Raw genomic sequence first — 17,865 nt, forward strand, 5'->3', positions numbered from 1 at the left:
ACTGTCAGCATCCAAGCTCAATTCCAATAAACTCTTTTACAGGGGTACGTCATGATTTCATGAGTAAAAAACACCTTTAAGGATAATTTTATAGACATTTTGTAGTCATTTTTCAGAGTGTACCCAAGATATCTCATGGGGCATTAGGAAGGGGCTAACAGATGTTTTAGGTACAAGGAGGTCAGATGTTACTTTGAAATTCACAGTTACAAGCAAAATGAAAAGAAGTAAGGAAGTTTGGAAGGCTAAAATGGAATTAGAAGAAAACAGAATAACGTGAAAACGTATGAAGTTAGAACTCTTTGTATCTCTGTGGAAAGTAGATGTACATGGCATAAGGATTGTAGTCAGAGTTAGACAGACAAGCCAGACACACATAGCCTTAGCATTTGCACCTGTAAAAACTTAGCAGGTATCATCACATTGATGTAATGGACTCTGAGATTGGTGCGTTCATTAGAATCATCCCTATGCCATCTGAATATAAATAAACATTTAAAAATTCTACATAGACATGAGTTTCAGATTACTTATAATGTTGATTTTTTTTCCAGGAGAAAAAAGCATATAACTGTGGATGTTTAAATATGCATACATATATGTAGATGTGTGTTCCCATGCACACATATAGTTAGGGATATAACAAAGCATTGCAGAATGACAGAGATATTATATGAGCCAGAACTGATTAGCTCATCCTAGAGCTGTGATGTTCTTAACATTATATCTGGATTTAGACAGCTGAGCTGAAAGCAATAAGAAACTTTCACAGACTTACAAGAGTTCAGAATGAATTTGGAATTCCAGGCCCTTCAAAGACATAAGGCCCCTGGAAATACCACAGATCCCAGAAAGCCAATTCTGACGAGTGAAATTGTATTTTTAATGGCCAAGTTATTATAAGAACACAAGCAGAGAAACCAAGTTTAAATTGTATCTGTTCTTGACTGGATGGAAATGATCTAGGCTATGGGTGTCTTTAAACTAGCAGCCTGGCAAAACTGAGCATATCAGTCTTGACAGGAAGGTAAAATATTTTTTTCTAGTAAAAATGTCTGTTGGTTTTCAGAGCATGGAAGGAATGTAAGAAAGCTGAAACACTAAAGAGTGGAAGAAATTAGAATGTGAATCATAGGATCTATGTAAGGCAGAACCAGACAGTACAATGTGAATCATAGGATTCATGTAAGGCAGAGCCAGACATTAAAAAGCAGTCATGTGTCACATAGTACTGTTTCTATCAGAAGCACATTAAATAGTTGATGGGGACCCTATAGGATTATGTTCTTTAGTGATAAAGCAGGCATGTTTGTATAAATACACCCTGACATTAGAAATGATGAAACTTGCTAATAGCACATTTTCCTAAACTCACGCCCATCATTCAGTGACATGGACTGCAGTTATGGGAAGAATCTGACAATATGAAACAGGATCCTTTTATGTTTAAGAAAGAGTTATAGCTGGAAATGAAAGACACAATTGGGAAATTTGATGAGAAAATAAAAATAATGGAATTGAACTTAACTAAAAATTTCAAAATAAAGTAACTAATTAAAAAAAATATGAATGGATTTCATCATAATCCTAATGACAGCATCACACACAGTGCACAGAATTATGATAAAAACGGGAAATTTCCAAACTAAAGGTCACAACAAAATGATTGAAAAGAAAGAAACGACTGACTGTAAGATACCTGTCAAACTCAGAATTCACATCATACCTGGATCTAAACAAGGGAAACAAGAAAAACAAGGATGATTGAGGTAGGGATGACATTTGAGATGGCTCCAACTGAGATTGTACAAGTGTTAATCAAAAGTATCAACAATGAAACTGTAAAGAAGTGAGTGTGATTTCTCTAGTCAGTGTAGAGAGGATTAAAGATGGCTTAGCAGACATGGTTTTCGATATAGGGTGCACATTGCCTCAAAAACAAAATGTCTCCTTTGTTTGTTTTAAATAAATCAGCACAGAATTTAAATAACTTTCTTTGTCAGCACCACTTGGCATTCCAAGAGAATATGGCTTCCTGAGTTTTGTGCTGTCTGCTAACAGTAGGTTTTCTTTATGAAGCATTATAAAAAAAAATTATGTGTATTCAGAGTTCTTGGATTGTATTTCTTCACCAAATCTCCCTTAAACTAAGTACTCAAGGGAAAGAGAAAAGTTCCTTGGACCTATGCAAGATACAGGGTCGTTGCTTGAGGGAGTAGAGGAATCAATGCTAAGGCAGGGCATCAGAGCCTGCCAGGAGTTTTTCTGCTTCTCCGGGCTTGGCTACTGCTTGGCATCACACAATGACAAACAAGGTGATGCAGAAGTGTAGCTGAATTTTAGACCATTGCAGAAAGAACCATAGTGATAAATCTCTACCCCCACTGGGCTTGAGGAGTGAGAATCAAATCCTCCACTTCTTCCCACTAATGAGAATCAAGTATGAGCTCAGGCCTCATACACATAAACTGGTTGTAAAATTCACTCCCTCCTTCCCTCCAGTGATGTTTTCTACTTGATTCAGCAAGGGTTTAGAATGGGGACTCTTTCATTGCTGCTCCTTGGGATCACAACATTTATCATTGCCTTGCTCTCTCTTCCTCAGTTCAATCTTCCTCAGCTTTTCTTAGCTTCCACTGTTAACATGCTGCAGTTTAGCTGTGAAGGTCACAAGTAAAACTGTGCAATCCATAGGGAATAACTTAGGAAAAAGAGACTCAAAGAGAGTGGGTATGCCTAATCTTTATTAAGTTCATAAGAAACTTAATAAACACAAAATACTACCATCAGATAATGATCAAAAGGGAATGCATGCTATTACATTCTATACCATAAATATAAAAGTATCTTCTGCATAAAATCCTCTGACAAAATGCATAAAAATTGTGTCAAGAGGAAAAAAGGGATTTTTCTAGACAGGATGGAATAAGCATCAGTGTAAACCAGTCTCACATCTTGACATAGCAGAAGCTCATTGCTTTTAACTATAATAAAATTACAACACACAAAAATACACTGTACAGAAAACTATTCAAATGCAACTACAATTACAGAGATTACTGAGTCCCACATTTATAAACCAGGAAGCACACAAATGCATCAAGGATGACAGTGTTGGGCACCACACCTGCTGCTGAGAGTATATAAACTCATTTCTTCACACAGTGACATTCAAACTCAGACTCTCCCTGTTACATCCAGCTGAGCTCACATCTCCACTCAACATGGCCTATAGCTGCTGCTCTGGAAACTACTCCTCCAGCTCCTTTAGGCGCTGTCTGCCCTCCTCAGGTTCCTCCTGTGGCTCTTCCTACCCCAGCAACCTGGTCTACACCACCACCAGCTGCTCTCCCAGCACCTGCCAGCTGGGCTCCTCTCTCAGCAGTGGCTGTCAGGAGACCTGCTTTGAGCCCACCAGCTGCCAGAGGTCCTGTGTAGTGTCCAGCCCCTGCCAGATGCCCTGCTACTACCCCAGGAGCTGCACACCCTGCAGGCCCTGCCAGGGGACATATGCTGGGTCTCTGGGTTTTGGGTCCAGCAGCTGCCGTTCCCTGGGCTATGGATCTAGAAGGTGCTACTCAGGGGGCCGTGGATCCAGTGGCTTCAGATCTCTGAATTGTGGAGTGTCTGGCTTCCCTTCCCTCAGTTATGGGTCCAGATATTGCTACCCAAGCTTCTTCTCTTCCCTTTCCTGCCAACCTTGTTACAGACCAATCTGTGGGTCAGGCCTCTGTGGATTCAGGTGTTAAGTCTTCATGCTCTCATATGTCAAAGTCTCTCCTCTATTTTTCCTGTTTAACCCTTACCCTTATTCTATCATCCTTCCAATAACATTTACTTTATTCTCCAAATTTCCACAGATTCTGATATTAGCAGGTATCCCTACATTATATTTTACTCTCTGTAATGTTTATATATACAGATGATATTTGCTTTCTATCCTGGGGCATTTGAAAAAATGAAAAAATTTCATCTAATAAACTTGTGCAACCTGATATTCCCTGTATTGCTCACATTATTATTACTTCACTCATAGTTTTTAACTTATGATTTGCAAGACTGAAATAAGATCAGTGTGATTATCTGACTGGATTCAGGGACATACGATTGGACATTAGTTTGCTTCTCTCTATTGGAAGTTGTGAATTCCATGAAGATCATCATTCATGTCCAAACAACAGGACTCAACTAGAGTGTGACTTGCCAGAGATTAAAGTACATGAATTTCTGATGAGCCAAACAACAAAGCAATTAGGATGTGAACTAAAAAATGCAAACAGCAAGGATAAGAAATAGCACAATTTACAGGGTAAAGTTGGTACACAGGCAAAAGCTTAAGTCTCCTATTTGAATGTAGATTTTCACCCAGGAGAAAGTAGCTTTGAGCAACTCTCAGGGCAGGCCTTATATGTTGGTGTCATGCTAGGCTTCCTGCCTCCTGGGGTTGGCTAGTGAGCACTGCACCCATCCACAGGCTTGTATAAAGTCAATGACAATGATTGTGGTTCCAGAGGTGCTGGGAACCTCCTGCAGCCTCCCAGGCTTAGCTTCAATCAACAGCATAGCTGCGTTTCTACAGAGAAGTCTTACACCAAGGCCTTGCTGTCTCTGGAAGAGTGGAGCTTAAAGCTTTGGGTGCAATTTAAGTGGCATAATATCTTAAAGACAACTTGTTAGTACATAGACTATGTGCATTTAAGAGCACACAAAAAATCAAGATAAATTATATGTTTTGGTGTTTTTATAGTTACCTACTGGAATCCAATATTCTAGAGATTTTGAGGCATTTACAAGGACTCTTGAAATGTTTCCCTCCTGAGTCTTCACAGGAAAAGACATGTTTCCCCACCTTCTATATTTGAATGCTTGAAGATCTAATTTCCTGGATTCTGATAAGTGTTAAAGGGGAAAATGACAGTAGGTCTTTTTGTGCAATACTTAAGATACATGGGTAAGTACTCAAGAGGTATTGGTACATTTCAGTTGAGATGGTATTTACAGAAGTTGTGTAATTCCCCCAAACTGTGTACCATGGCCTGTGTGTGATTATCTATGACCATGCTACATAGATCAAGGTAACACTAGAAAAAGGATTCTCATTTAACCATTGCACAATAAGAAACAAAGATTTTTTTTTTCCTTTCCAGACAGGAGATAAATAAGAAACAAAGAGTTTTGGAGTTTGCCAGTGTTTTAGATCAAATCCAGATTAATTTGAACCCAAGAAAGATTAGTTCCCTTTTCTTTCTTGACATATATATATATATATATATATATATATATGCTTGCAAACATTTATACATGTACATATATTTACATATATATATATATGTTTAAAGTTTCTGGTGCTTTTTCTCTTTTGAAAATCACTTCCTACAAATTGCTTTAATTTATGACATCTATCTAATTAGCCTCAATTTATTTTGTTTATTTTTATTTCCATGTAGTTTGTTTTGGTTTTGAAAGAGGTAATGAGAAGTAATATGAACTTGGGTTGGGACAGAGCGGGGAGAAACCTGCAAGAATTTGGGAGAGGCAAGACCCAGCTATACCACTGCTAGGTATATACCCAAAGTTTGCTCAAGTACACAAAAGGGATACTTGCTCAACCATGTTTATAGCAGCTTTATTTGTAATAGCCAGAACCTGGAAACAACCCAGATGTCCATCAACGGAGGAATGGGTACAGAAATTGTGGTATTTTTACACAATGGAATACTACTCAGCAATCAAAAAAGAGGAAATCATGAAATTTGCAGGCAAATGGTGGGATCTAGAAAAGATCATTCTGAGTGAAATATCCCAGAAGGAGAAAGACAAACACGGTATATACTCACTTATATAGACCTATAAGATATGATAAACATAATGAAATCTATATACCTAAAAAAGATAATCAATAGAGCGGACATGGGGTAAGATGATCAATCCTCGTTTAGAAAGACAGATGGGAGGTGCATTGAACGTATGACAGGAGTCTACTAAGTGCATCTGAAAGACTCTAACTAGCAGTGTTTTCAAAGCAAAGACTCATGACCAAACCTTTGGCAGAGTACAGGGAATCATAAGAAAGCAGGGGAGTTAGTTTGATGGGGAAAGGATAGGAGCTCCACAAGGACCAAATATATCTGGGCACAGGGTCTTTTCTGAGACTGAGATTCAACCAAGGACCATGTATGGATATAACCTAGAACCTCCACTCAGATGTAGCCTGTGGTAGCTCAGTAACCAATTGATTTCCCAAAGTGAGGAGAACAAGGAGTATTTCTAACAGGAACTCAATGACTGGCTCTTTGGCCTCCCCACCCCCCAAGGGAGGAGCAGTCCTGTTAGGCCACAGAGGAGGGCTTTGCAGCCAGTCCTGAAGATACCTGATAAAACAGGATCAGATGAATGGGGAGGAGGTCCCCCTCAATCAGTGAACTTGGAAAGGGGCATGGTGGAGATGAGGGAGGGAGGGACTGGGAGGGAATGAGGGATCGGGACATGGCTGGGATACAGAGTTAATAAAATGTAACTGATAAGAAAAAAAATAAAATTCAGAAAAAAAAAAGAATTTGGGAGAGGGGAGGAAACATGATTATATGTATTGCAGATTTTTTTTTTAAACATCCGATTTAGGGATCAAGCTTAAAGGGAGGTAAAAAAGTTTGCTTTTTTTTTTCTCAAAATACTTTAACCTTTTTAACATATGGTAGTCAATAGAACATTAGTTGATGAAATTTTAGAAAGAAATTTTAGAAATCTTCTTTGCCCTGAGAGATGCCATTCATTTAAATTATTTTTATTGCTATTCTATCATTCAGATTTAAAAACTAATGTGAACAATATTAGTTGTTCTTTTCAATATTGGAAGCAAATAAACAGGAACAGGAAATTTGCTTGTGACATATCTTTGATGTTACAAATAACATCACAGTTTTTGTTAGGTGGTTATTTAGTTGGTTCTGGGTAGTTATAGTAAAGGAGGGCAGACTGATGATGAGGTCATGTGACAGCCTTTGAGGACAGCAATGTAACAGGATCCAGAAAAAGAAGATATAGGATGTGAGATAATGATTAAGAATTTGATATGATTCCCTGCACTCTGACCAAGGGTTGGTTATGAGTCTCAGCAACTGCTTTGGTACATTGTTGGGTAGAGTCTTTCAGACCTTCTATAGTAGCCTCGTGTCCTGTTTCCTGTTTTCTCCTACTTCCAATATCCATCCCACTTGACTTTCTAAGTGAGGACTGATCATCTTCCCCCGGGACCTCCTTCTTGTTTAGCTTCTTTAGGTGTACAGATTTTAGTATGTTTATCCTATTTTATAGGTCTAATATCCACTTATAAGTGAGTCTATACAGTACGTCTCTGCTTCTGTTATAACTCACTCAAGGTGATCTTTTCTAGATACCACTATTTGCCTGCGAATTTCATGATTTCCTTGTTTTTACTTACTGAGCATTTGAAAGAAGGGGGAGTTAGACCTGCAGAAGATAGGAGCTCAACAAGGACCAAATATATGTGGGCACAGGGGTCTTTTCTGAGACTGATACTCCAACCAAGGACCATGCATGTATATAACCTTGAACCCCTGCTCAGATGTAGCCCATGGCAACTCAGCATCCAAGTGGGTTTAACTAGTAAGGGGAACAGAGACTGTTCCTGACATGAACTCAGTGGCTTGCTCTTTTACACCCCCCGCCCCCCCTCCGGAGGGAGGAGCAGCCTAGCTAGGCCACAGAGGAGGACATTGTAACCAGTCCTTATGAGACCTGTGAAGCTAGGGTGAGATGGAAGGCGAGGAGGTTCTCCCCTATCAGTGGACTTAGAGAAGGGCAGGGAGGAAATGAGGGAGGGGGGCTGCAGCTGTGATACAAAGTAAATAAACTGTAATTAATATAAAACTTGACATGAAATATGCTGTTCATTAACAAATGGAAGCCTTTTGAAAATATGTATTAGGACACTAACCTGTCAAATGTATATCTGGCAAATGTGCTCTCCCCTTTTTGTAAGCAGCCCCTTCATTCAACTGATGACATTCTTTGTTCTACACAGTGTTTGAATGCTGTGAGGTTTCATTTATTAATTGATAAACTGATTTCCAATATTATAGGATTTTTTTTTCTGAAAGTCCATACCTATGCATATAAGTTAAAAAAATATCCTTACTTTATCCTCCAGCAGATTCAGAGTAAGAGGCTTTATATTGAGGCCTTATGTTGATCAATTGAAAATTGAATTTTGTTCTGGGTGAAATATAGGGCTGTTTTGGTTTCTCTTTCTCTTTATGGCGAAACCCAGGATTCCAAGGGCCATTTGCTGAAGAGGCTTACCTTGCTCTAATATATGATTTTGTTACTTTCATAAAACCCAGGTTCTGTATTTGTTTACATTACTAACTGTAATTGCTTTTATTCATTGATTTTTACCTTTTTGATGTCAATGCGTTAGTATATTTAACATTATGATCTGGTAGCACAATTTTCAATTGGGTATATGGATACATCTTTTTGCTGTTGTTGTTCAAAATTGCTTGGAATTTCCTTAGTTGCATACCTGCATAAAATTTTAATTACATTTTTATTTTTTATATTAATATGGTTTATTCACTTTGTATCCCAGTTGTAGCCACCTTCCTTCTCCCCTCCCAATCCTACTCTCCCTCCCTCATCTCCTCCTATGCTCCTCTCCAAGCCCACTCATAGGGGACATCCTCCTCCCCTTCTATCTGACCCTAGTTTATCAGGTTTCATCAGACTGGCTGCAATGACCATGTCCTCCTCTGTGACCTGGCAAGACTGCTCCCCCATCAGGGGAAGGTGGTCAAAGAGCTAGCTACTGAGTTCATGTTAGAGACAATCTCTGTTCCCTTAGTAGGGTACCTACTTGGACACTGAGCTGCTATGGGCTACATCTGAGCAGGGGTTCTAGGTAATATCCATGAATGGTCTTTAGTTGGAGTGTCTCAGGAAAGACCCCTGTGCCCAGATGTTTTGGGCACAGATATTTTCCAGGTCTTTCTACCTCTCCCTTCTGCATAAAATTTTATATTGATTTGTGTATGGTGATAAAGAATGGGCCTAGAAGTTTTGTTATTACTTCAATGAATGTGTAGTGTGTAGATTGCTTTTGGTAGGATAGTCATTGTCACAAGATGGTTGGTTTCTTCTGATCTATGAGCATGAAAACTTTTTCATCCTCTAGATTCTTATTTAATTTATATTTTACTGTAGTAAAGTTTTTATTGTAGAAGTCATTCATTTCCATTTTATTAAGTATAATTTTATAATAAGTATTTTTATTTAGCCACTTTTATGAAAGTGTTTATCAGCTCTAACAGTTTTTTGTTTGTTTGTTTTTTGTCTGTTTTTTTTTATAGAATCTTTAAGAAGTCTATGTGTAGAATCATATTATTGAGGCACAGGGACAGATTAGCTTCTTGTTTTCCTATTTGCATCTATATATATATATATTTATTTTCTTATCACTCAAATTTCCTTTTCCTTTGTAATTAATTAATTTATTCACTTTTCATCATGATAACTCAAAGACTTTAAACACTAAATTGAATGGGAGTGAAGAGAATACATAATTTTTTTTCTTGATTTCGTCACAAATGCTTTTTATCTCTCTATTAAGCATGCTGGTTATAGGCTTGTCATATGTAGGCTTTATCATGTTGAACTATTTTCCCCCAGCCCTAACCATTTCATGATATTTGTCATAACAGAAACTTCAATTATTCCAAAACCAATTTCTACATCTATTGATGGTATCATGTTATTTCTGTATTTGTGTCTAATTGTGTGATGGATAATGTTTATTGATTTAGGTTTGTTGAACCAGCCTTGCGCTTCTGGAATGAAGCCAACATGTTAATGGAATTTTTTGTATATAGTGGTATATATCTTCTTGATATAAAATGGAATTTGGCTTTCCAAATTATTATTTGGAAATATTATTTTATTGAGAGTATTTTCATCTATGAATCAGTTTATTCTTCAGGTAAGTTGCTCCGTAATTTTATTTATTTATTGTTGTATTTTTTCTGATTATGATACAAGGTTCATAAAAAATTTTGTAATGTTCATTCTTTTTCCATTTCATAAACCAGTCTGAATAATATTAGTGTTAATACCTCCTTGAGATTTTGGTAAAATTCTTTTTTTTTTTTTTTTTTTTTTACTGGATGTAGGTCTTTGTATTTGTTTTTTTTTTTCTTTTTTTATTTTATTTTTTTTATTTTATCAATTACATTTTATTAACTCTGTATCCCAGCCATGTCCCGATCCCTCATTCCCTCCCAGTCCCTCCCTCCCTCCCTCATTTCCACCGTGCCCCTTTCCAAGTCCACTGATGGGGAGACCTCCTCCCCATTCATCTGATCCTGTTTTATCAGGTATCTTCAGGACTGGCTGCAAAGCCCTCCTCTGTGGCCTAACAGGACTGCTCCTCCCTTCGGGGGTGGGGAGACCAAAGAGCCAGTCATTGAGTTCCTGTTAGAAATAGCCCCTGTTCCCCTCACTTTGGGAAATCAATTGGTTACTGAGCTACCACAGGCTACATCTGAGTGGAGGTTCTAGGTTATAGCCATACATGGTCCTTGGTTGAATCTCAGTCTCAGAAAAGACCCTGTGCCCAGATATATTTGGTCCTTGTGGAGCTCCTATCCTTTCCCCATCAGACTAACTCCCCTGCTTTCTTATGATTCCCTGTACTCTGCCAAAGGTTTGGTCATGAGTCTTTGCTTTGAAAACACTGCTAGTTAGAGTCTTTCAGATGCGCTCAGTAGACTCCTGTCATACGTTCAATGCACATCCCATCTGTCTTTCTAAACGAGGATTGATCATCTTACCCCATGTCCGCTCTATTGATTATCTTTTTTAGGTATATAGATTTCATTATGTTTATCATATCTCATAGGTCTATATAAGTGAGTATATCCCATGTTTGTCTTTCTCCTTCTGGGATATTTCACTCAGAATGATCTTTTCTAGATCCCACCATTTGCTAAACAGAGAATTCTCGACAGAGGAATATCGAATGGCAGAAAAACACTTAAAGAAATGCTCATCTTTATTAGCCATCAGGAAAATGCAAATCCAAACGATCCTGAGATATCACCTTACACCCATCAGAATGGCCAAGATGAAAAACTCAAGCGATAACACATGCTGGAGAGGTTGTGGAGAAAGGGGAACCCTCCTCCACTGCTGGTGGGAATGTAAACTGGTACAACCACTCTGGAAAGCTATCTGGCGCTTCCTAAGACAAATAGGAATAGTGCTTCCTCCAGACCCAGCTATACCACTGCTAGGTATATACCCAAAGTTTGTTCAAGTACACAAAAAGGACACTTGCTCAACCATGTTTATAGCAGCTCTATTTGTAATAGCCAGAATCTGGAAACAACCCAGATGTCCATCAACGGTGGAATGGGTACAGAAATTGTGGTATTTTTATACAATGGAATACTACTCAGCAATCAAAAAGGAGGAAATCATGAGATTTTGGTAAAATTCTGCAAGGAGTTTATTTAGTTTTGTGCCTTTTTTTTGTTTGTTTGTTTTAAGATTTTTATTAAGGCTTCAATCCCATTGCTGGTTACAAACATATTTAAAGCCTTTATTTCTTGTTGATTTAATTTTGGTGTGTCATTTGCTCCTGTAAAATCTTTGGTTTCATTTAGCTTTTCCAATGTAGGGAAATAGAATATAGTGTTCTGTATTTTTGTCCTCATTTTGTTTCCAGATCTCATATCCATTTGTTTTAATGGCTTTTTTCTTTTTAAAATTGTATTTATTTATGTCTTCTCTCTTTTAATTTTACTTACACTAACTAATAATTTTCAATATTATTCATTTTATCAAAGACTCAAGTTTTTGTTCATTAATTTGTGTGGTCCATTTTGTTGTTGGTACATATTTTTTCTGATTTTAATGTCTTTCCATCTACTGTGTTAAATTTAGCTTTTTTTATTTGTTATTTCTAAAGCTTTAAGGTACATTATTAAGATACTAAGTTTAAATTGTTCAAAATTCTAATGTAGAATATCAGTACTATAAAATTTATTTTTAGTATGGCTTTTATTATGTCCCAAAGTTATTGACATATTTATCTTCTCATTTTAATGTGATTATATGGATTATTTATCATATTCATTTCTTCCATGTCACAGTTATCATTTAATAGTATATAGTATAATCTCCATAAATCTGTGTACTGTTTCTGGGTTCTCTCATTACTGATAACTAGCTTATTTACTCTATCATGATTAAATGAAATGACTGGAAGTTATTTTAGTTTTCCTTTATTTGTTGAGCTAGTGCAAACACTAGTAGATTTTTCCATAAAGAATTTTTTTTGTTATTAAAAAGAAATGTATCCAACAAAATGTACTAGATGTTCAAGTCCCAATGCAGAAGCAAAAGCAACACAACATTACAAATAATCTAAGGAAAAATACCTAAAAAAAGGTCCAGACAAAGAATTTAGAATATTGATTTTAACTATGTTCAAAAAAATTTTACAAAGACATAGACAGACTTTAAGAACAAAAGAGAAATGAGTAATATAATTCAAAATACGAAAAAAGAATTCAATGAATAAATGTAATTTTTAAAGAAAACTGAAATAATGTTAGAAATAAGAAACACAGTAAGTTACACACAGACACACATACACACACACACACACACACTTACACACACACACACACCTCTGTAGGAAGTTTCATTAAAAGAATAAGTTGTGTGGAAAATACAATAGTTGGGCTTAGTGATGATCAGTAGGAACTGGAACACCCAGTAAACTTCAATGATAAAATTCTAAATGGAATATTAATGGAGCATGGAAGAGCTTTGGAACAAGAAGGTGGAAAACCCTTTCAAATTATATTCGTAGAAGAAGGAGAATACTAAGAGGAATCCCTTTAAATCTAAACAAAGAGCTGCCTTTATATGTAAAAGAGCCCTATAAAATGTCACATTTATAGTATAAGCAGAGAAACATCATGAGAAGACACTAAAAACAGAGAAAAATGAAACTATATGAAATCTGTATGAAACAAAGGTAGATTTATTAAACCAGTGCTTTATTTTTGGATAGAAACCTTTACAGTCATTAGTTCTTAGAAAGATTAAGTTTAATATGTATCTATGAAAGAATAGAACTGCCAACCAATATTGGTATGCCCAGAAAAACTATCTATTAAATTAAAAGAAATGTATTAATTACATACAGTAGACACAAAATAATGTAATTTAAGATCACTAAACCTGCTCTGCTGAGCATTATTTAAGGAATAATAATGTTTGCTCTGAGAAACAAATTATTTCCTCTCACAGTCAAGTTGGATAAAGGTATTAATATTTAGTTGGGAGCCAAAATCTATAAATGCAAACATAAAGGTGACCTAATAATAGCATGAACAATGTCAGATTCTAACAGAAGTTGAGGATGAAAGAGGTTGTTAGCAGAAATAGAAAAGAAGAGAATTAAATATGGTCTACAGGACATAATTTGATTTTGTTATTGTAAGAATATAAAGATTTAAAAGTTGAATTCCTAGAAGCCACTACTTGTTATGGATCTATAACAAGAAGGTTGAAATGTTGTAGAAGCTAAGTAGGCTGGATAGTAGTGTCTAGAACCATAACCCAGAGATCTGAAGCCACTGGATCCACAGCCTCCAGAGTAGCAGCTCCTAGATCCATAGCCCAGGGAACAGCAGCTGCTGGACCCAAAGCCCAGAGACCCAGCATATGTCCCCTGGCAGGGACTGCAGGGTGTGCAGCTCCTGGGGTAGTAGCAGGGCATCTGGCAGGGGCTGGACACTACACAGGACCTCTGGCAGCTGGTGGGCTCAAAGCAGGTCTCCTGACAGCCCCTGCTGAGAGAGGAGCCCAGCTGGCAGGTGCTGGGAGAGCAGCTGGTGGTGGTGTAGACCAGGTTGCTGGGGTAGGAAGAACCACAGGAGGATCCTGAGGGCAGGCAGTGCCTTAAGGAGCGGGAGGAGTAGTTTCCAGAGCAGCAGCTGTAGGCCATTTTGAGTGGAGAAGCGAGTGAGCTCAGCTGGATGTAACAGAAAGGATACTGAGTTTGAAAGCAACCTTGTAGAAGTTGGGTTTATATACTCTCAGAAGCAGGTGTGGTACCCCACACTGTCACCCTGACATATTTATGTGCTTCCTGGCTTACAAATGTGAAACTCCGTAATCTCTGTAATTGCAGCTGCATTTGCATAGTTTTCAGCACATCATGTTTATGGGTGTTGTCGTTTTATTAAAGTAAAAGATGATAAGCTGCTCCTATGCCAGGGATGCCATGACTGTTTTACAGTAATGACAATTCTATTATGTTCCATAAAAATCCTCCTTTTCCTCTTGACATAAATGTTATGTGTTCTGTCATAGGATGTTTTGAGGAAAAAAAAAATCATTTTTTTTTTTTTAGTCATTGGCATGATAGTAATTTGCTGTTCTTCTTGTTAATGAATTAGAATCATTCCTTTGTGCTTCTTATGAAATCTACTGAAAATGGACCTTACTTCTCTCTGTGTTCCCTCTCCTACCTTGTTCTCTCTGTTCCACCATTTCTGCTCTTTATCTTATTTCTCCTTCTGAGTGAGATTTAAGCAGGAGAACAGTGAGTCTTCAAAGAAAAAAAGAAACAGTTGTCGCAGGCATCTCTTCTACAAGGTGGAGACCTATGAAAGTATAGAGTCCTGGGAGGACATGGGGTTGACTCTAGCTGAGACTCCTAGTATCAGGGCTCATAGAGAATAGGACACCTTCCAACTAGACAGAACTCCTAGTGGAGGGAGGTGAACATCATCACACACACAGAAATTTCCACCCCAAATTTATCCTACCTAGAAGGATAAAGATAGAGCAAATTCCTGACATCACTCCTACAAAAGAGAAGTGTATTCTTCAGAACATTTGGACAAACTCAAAATATGACACTAAGAGGGAAAAAATCATTTTAATTTTCAGTGCTGTGTAAGATTAGATATGTTGGGCATCCTTGAATTTTGGTTTTCTTCTCTTAAGACAGGGATCAAGAACAACAATACAAAAAGTCCCCAGGAGCCACACAGCCTTTGCTTATATGCTGAGGTCCCGTGATCCTCACCCTGTATTACAGCTGGCCATCTGAGTGTTCTAGGAATTATTTCATTCCCTAGACTCAGTCACTACCTGAGATCGGTTCATGTAAGCCACCTGAGGCCATGGCAGACACAGGATATGAAAGACTTACTCCATCCCGAAGGGCCAGAAAAATGGCCGACACTCTTGACTCTACATGAATACTGTCTTTGCTGTCACCACAGTTTTAATCATTGTTTCTTTTCTCTCATTTTACCTTTAATCCCATTCAATTTATTTTGCTCACTCCATGCCCTAGCTAGCGGGGTGAAGTACATAAGATATGCTATGGAATCACAAAAAATAATACTAGAAAATGATAAATGATGGCAACAGGTACGTTTTAAAAGGAACCAAAAGTGATGCTTTAATTCACTAACAAAAAAAAGAGCAAATTCCTGACATCACTCCTACAAAAGAGAAGTGTATTCTTCAGAACATCTGGACAAACTCAAAATATGAAACTAAGAGGAAAGGAGGGTTTTTTTTTCCTAGACACAATGAATAAGCAACAATGCAAAACCGTCATGGCATCTATGACATAGCGACAGCTCACTGACAAAGCTATAAGAAAATTGTAATACGCATAGATACACTGTTGAGAAAACTATTCACAGACAACTGGACAATTGTAAACCAGGAAGCACAGGAATGCATGAAGGGTGACAGTGTGGGGTACCACACCTTGTACTGAGGGTATATAAGCCCAGCCCTCCTCGGGGTGACATTCAAACTCAGCCTCTCCCTGTTACATCCAGCTGAGCTCACTCACATCTCCACTCAACATGGCCTACAGCTGCTGCTCTGGAAACTACTCCTCCTGCTCCTTTAGGCGCTGCCTGCCCTCCTCAGGATCCTCCTGTGGCTCTTCCTACCCCAGCAACCTGGTCTACACCACAACCAGCTGCTCTCCCAGCACCTGCCAGCTGGGCTCCTCTCTCAGCAGGGGCTGTCAGGAGACCTGCTTTGAGCCCACCAGCTGCCAGAGGTCCTGTGTGGTGTCCAGGCCCTGCCAGATGCCCTGCTACTACCCCAGGAGCTGCACACCCTGCAGTCTCTGCCAGGGGACATATGCTGGGTCTCTGGGCTTTGGATCCAGCAGCTGTCGTTCCCTGGGCTATGGATCTAGAAGTGGCTACTCCAGGGGCTGTGGATCCAGTGGCTTCAGATCTCTGAATTGTGGAGTGTCTGGCTTCCCTTTCCTCAGTTATGGGTCCAGACATTGCTACCCAAGCCTCTTCTCTTCCCGTTCCTGCCAACCTTGTTGTAGACCAATTTGTGGGTCAGGCTTCTATGGATTCAATTGTTAAGTCTTCATGCTCTCATATGTCAAAGTCTCTCCTCTATTTTTCCTATTTAACCCTTACCCTTATTCTATCATCCTTCCAATAACATTTACTTTATTCTCCAAATTCCCACAGATTTTGATATCAGTGGGTAACCCAACACTATGCTTTACTCTCTGTAATGTTGATATATACAAATCATATTTGCTTTCTATCCTGGGACATTTGAAAATATGAAAAATTTCATTTAATAAACTTGTGCAACCTGATATTTCCTGTATTGTTCACATTATTATTACTTCATTCATAGTTTTTAACTTATGATTTGGAAGACTGAAATAAGATCAGTGTGATTATCTGACTGGATTCAGGGATATACAATTTGACATTAGTTTGCTTCTCTCTATTGGAAGTTGTGAATTCCATGAAGATCATCATTCTTGTCCAAACAACAGGACTCAACTAGAGTGTGACTTGCCAGAGATTAAAGTACATGAATTTCTGATGAGCCAAACAACAAGGCAATTAGGATGTGAACTAAAAAAATGCAAACAGCAAGGATAAGAAATAGCACAATTTACAGTGTAAAGTTGGTACACAGGCAAAAGCTTAAGTCTCCTATTTGAATGTAGATTTTCACCCAGGAGAAAGTAGCTTTGAGCAACTCTCAGGGCAGACCTTCCATGTTGGTGTCATGCTAGGCTTCCTGCCTCCTGGGGTTGGCTAGTGAGCACTGCACCCATCCACAGGTGTTTATAAAGTCAATGACAATGATTGTGGTTCCAGAGGTGATGGGAACCTCCTGCAGCCTCCCAGGCTTAGCTTCAATCAACAGCATAGCTGCGTTTCTACAGTGAAGTCTTACACATTAGGCTTCCTCTGCTTCTGAAAGAGTTGAGCTTAAAGTTTCAGGTGAAATTTATATGACATAGTATCTTAAAAACGACTTAAGATTACATGAACTATGGGTATTTAAGGGCACAAAATAAAAAAACACAATCAAACATATGTATTTTGATGTTTTCATAATGAAGTACTCATATCCAATATTCTAGAGATAGTAGAGGCATTTGTAAAGACTATTGGAGTTTTTGCTCCTGTGTTCGTACAGGAAGAGACATTTCCCCACCTTCTATGTTTGAATGTTGAAGCTCATTGTTTCCTGGATTCTCCTGTTAAAGGGAGAAGTGACAGGAGGTCCTTCTGTGTAAAATTTGAGGTGCACAGGTGAGTACCCAAAATACACTGAGTTCATTTCAGGTGAGAGGGTGTTTATAGAAGCTGTGGAATCTCCCATAACATTGTGTGCTATGGCCTGTGTGTGATCACCTGTGACCATGCTATATAGATCAGGGTGACACCAGATAAGGAACTCTCTTTTAACCATTAGAAGATGAGAAACAAAGATTTTTTAACCCTTCCAGACAGGAGAAAAATAAAA

General features: G+C 38.1%; 3 protein-coding genes across 3 annotated transcripts; 2 read left to right on the forward strand and 1 right to left on the reverse strand.

Annotated features, from left to right (window-relative positions):
• The first annotated feature begins 3,224 nt into the window (after nucleotides 1–3,224).
• LOC110544131 (keratin-associated protein 13-1-like) lies at nucleotides 3,225–3,749 on the forward strand. Its single transcript, XM_021630236.2, has one exon. It carries the CDS (start codon nucleotides 3,225–3,227, stop codon nucleotides 3,747–3,749), a length of 525 nt encoding a protein of 174 aa, XP_021485911.1.
• A 9,806-nt stretch (nucleotides 3,750–13,555) lies between these two features.
• LOC110544603 (keratin-associated protein 13-1-like) lies at nucleotides 13,556–14,035 on the reverse strand. Its single transcript, XM_021630518.2, has one exon. It carries the CDS (start codon nucleotides 14,033–14,035, stop codon nucleotides 13,556–13,558), a length of 480 nt encoding a protein of 159 aa, XP_021486193.2.
• A 1,876-nt stretch (nucleotides 14,036–15,911) lies between these two features.
• On the forward strand, nucleotides 15,912–16,448 carry LOC132648800 (keratin-associated protein 13-1-like). The gene has a single exon (XM_060371337.1). The coding sequence runs from the start codon at nucleotides 15,924–15,926 to the stop codon at nucleotides 16,446–16,448; it is 525 nt and encodes a 174-aa protein (XP_060227320.1). The 5' UTR covers nucleotides 15,912–15,923.
• Nucleotides 16,449–17,865: the final 1,417 nt, after the last annotated feature.

This window comes from Meriones unguiculatus, chromosome 17, assembly GCF_030254825.1.
Source record: "Meriones unguiculatus strain TT.TT164.6M chromosome 17, Bangor_MerUng_6.1, whole genome shotgun sequence".
Lineage (NCBI taxonomy): Eukaryota > Metazoa > Chordata > Mammalia > Rodentia > Muridae > Meriones > Meriones unguiculatus.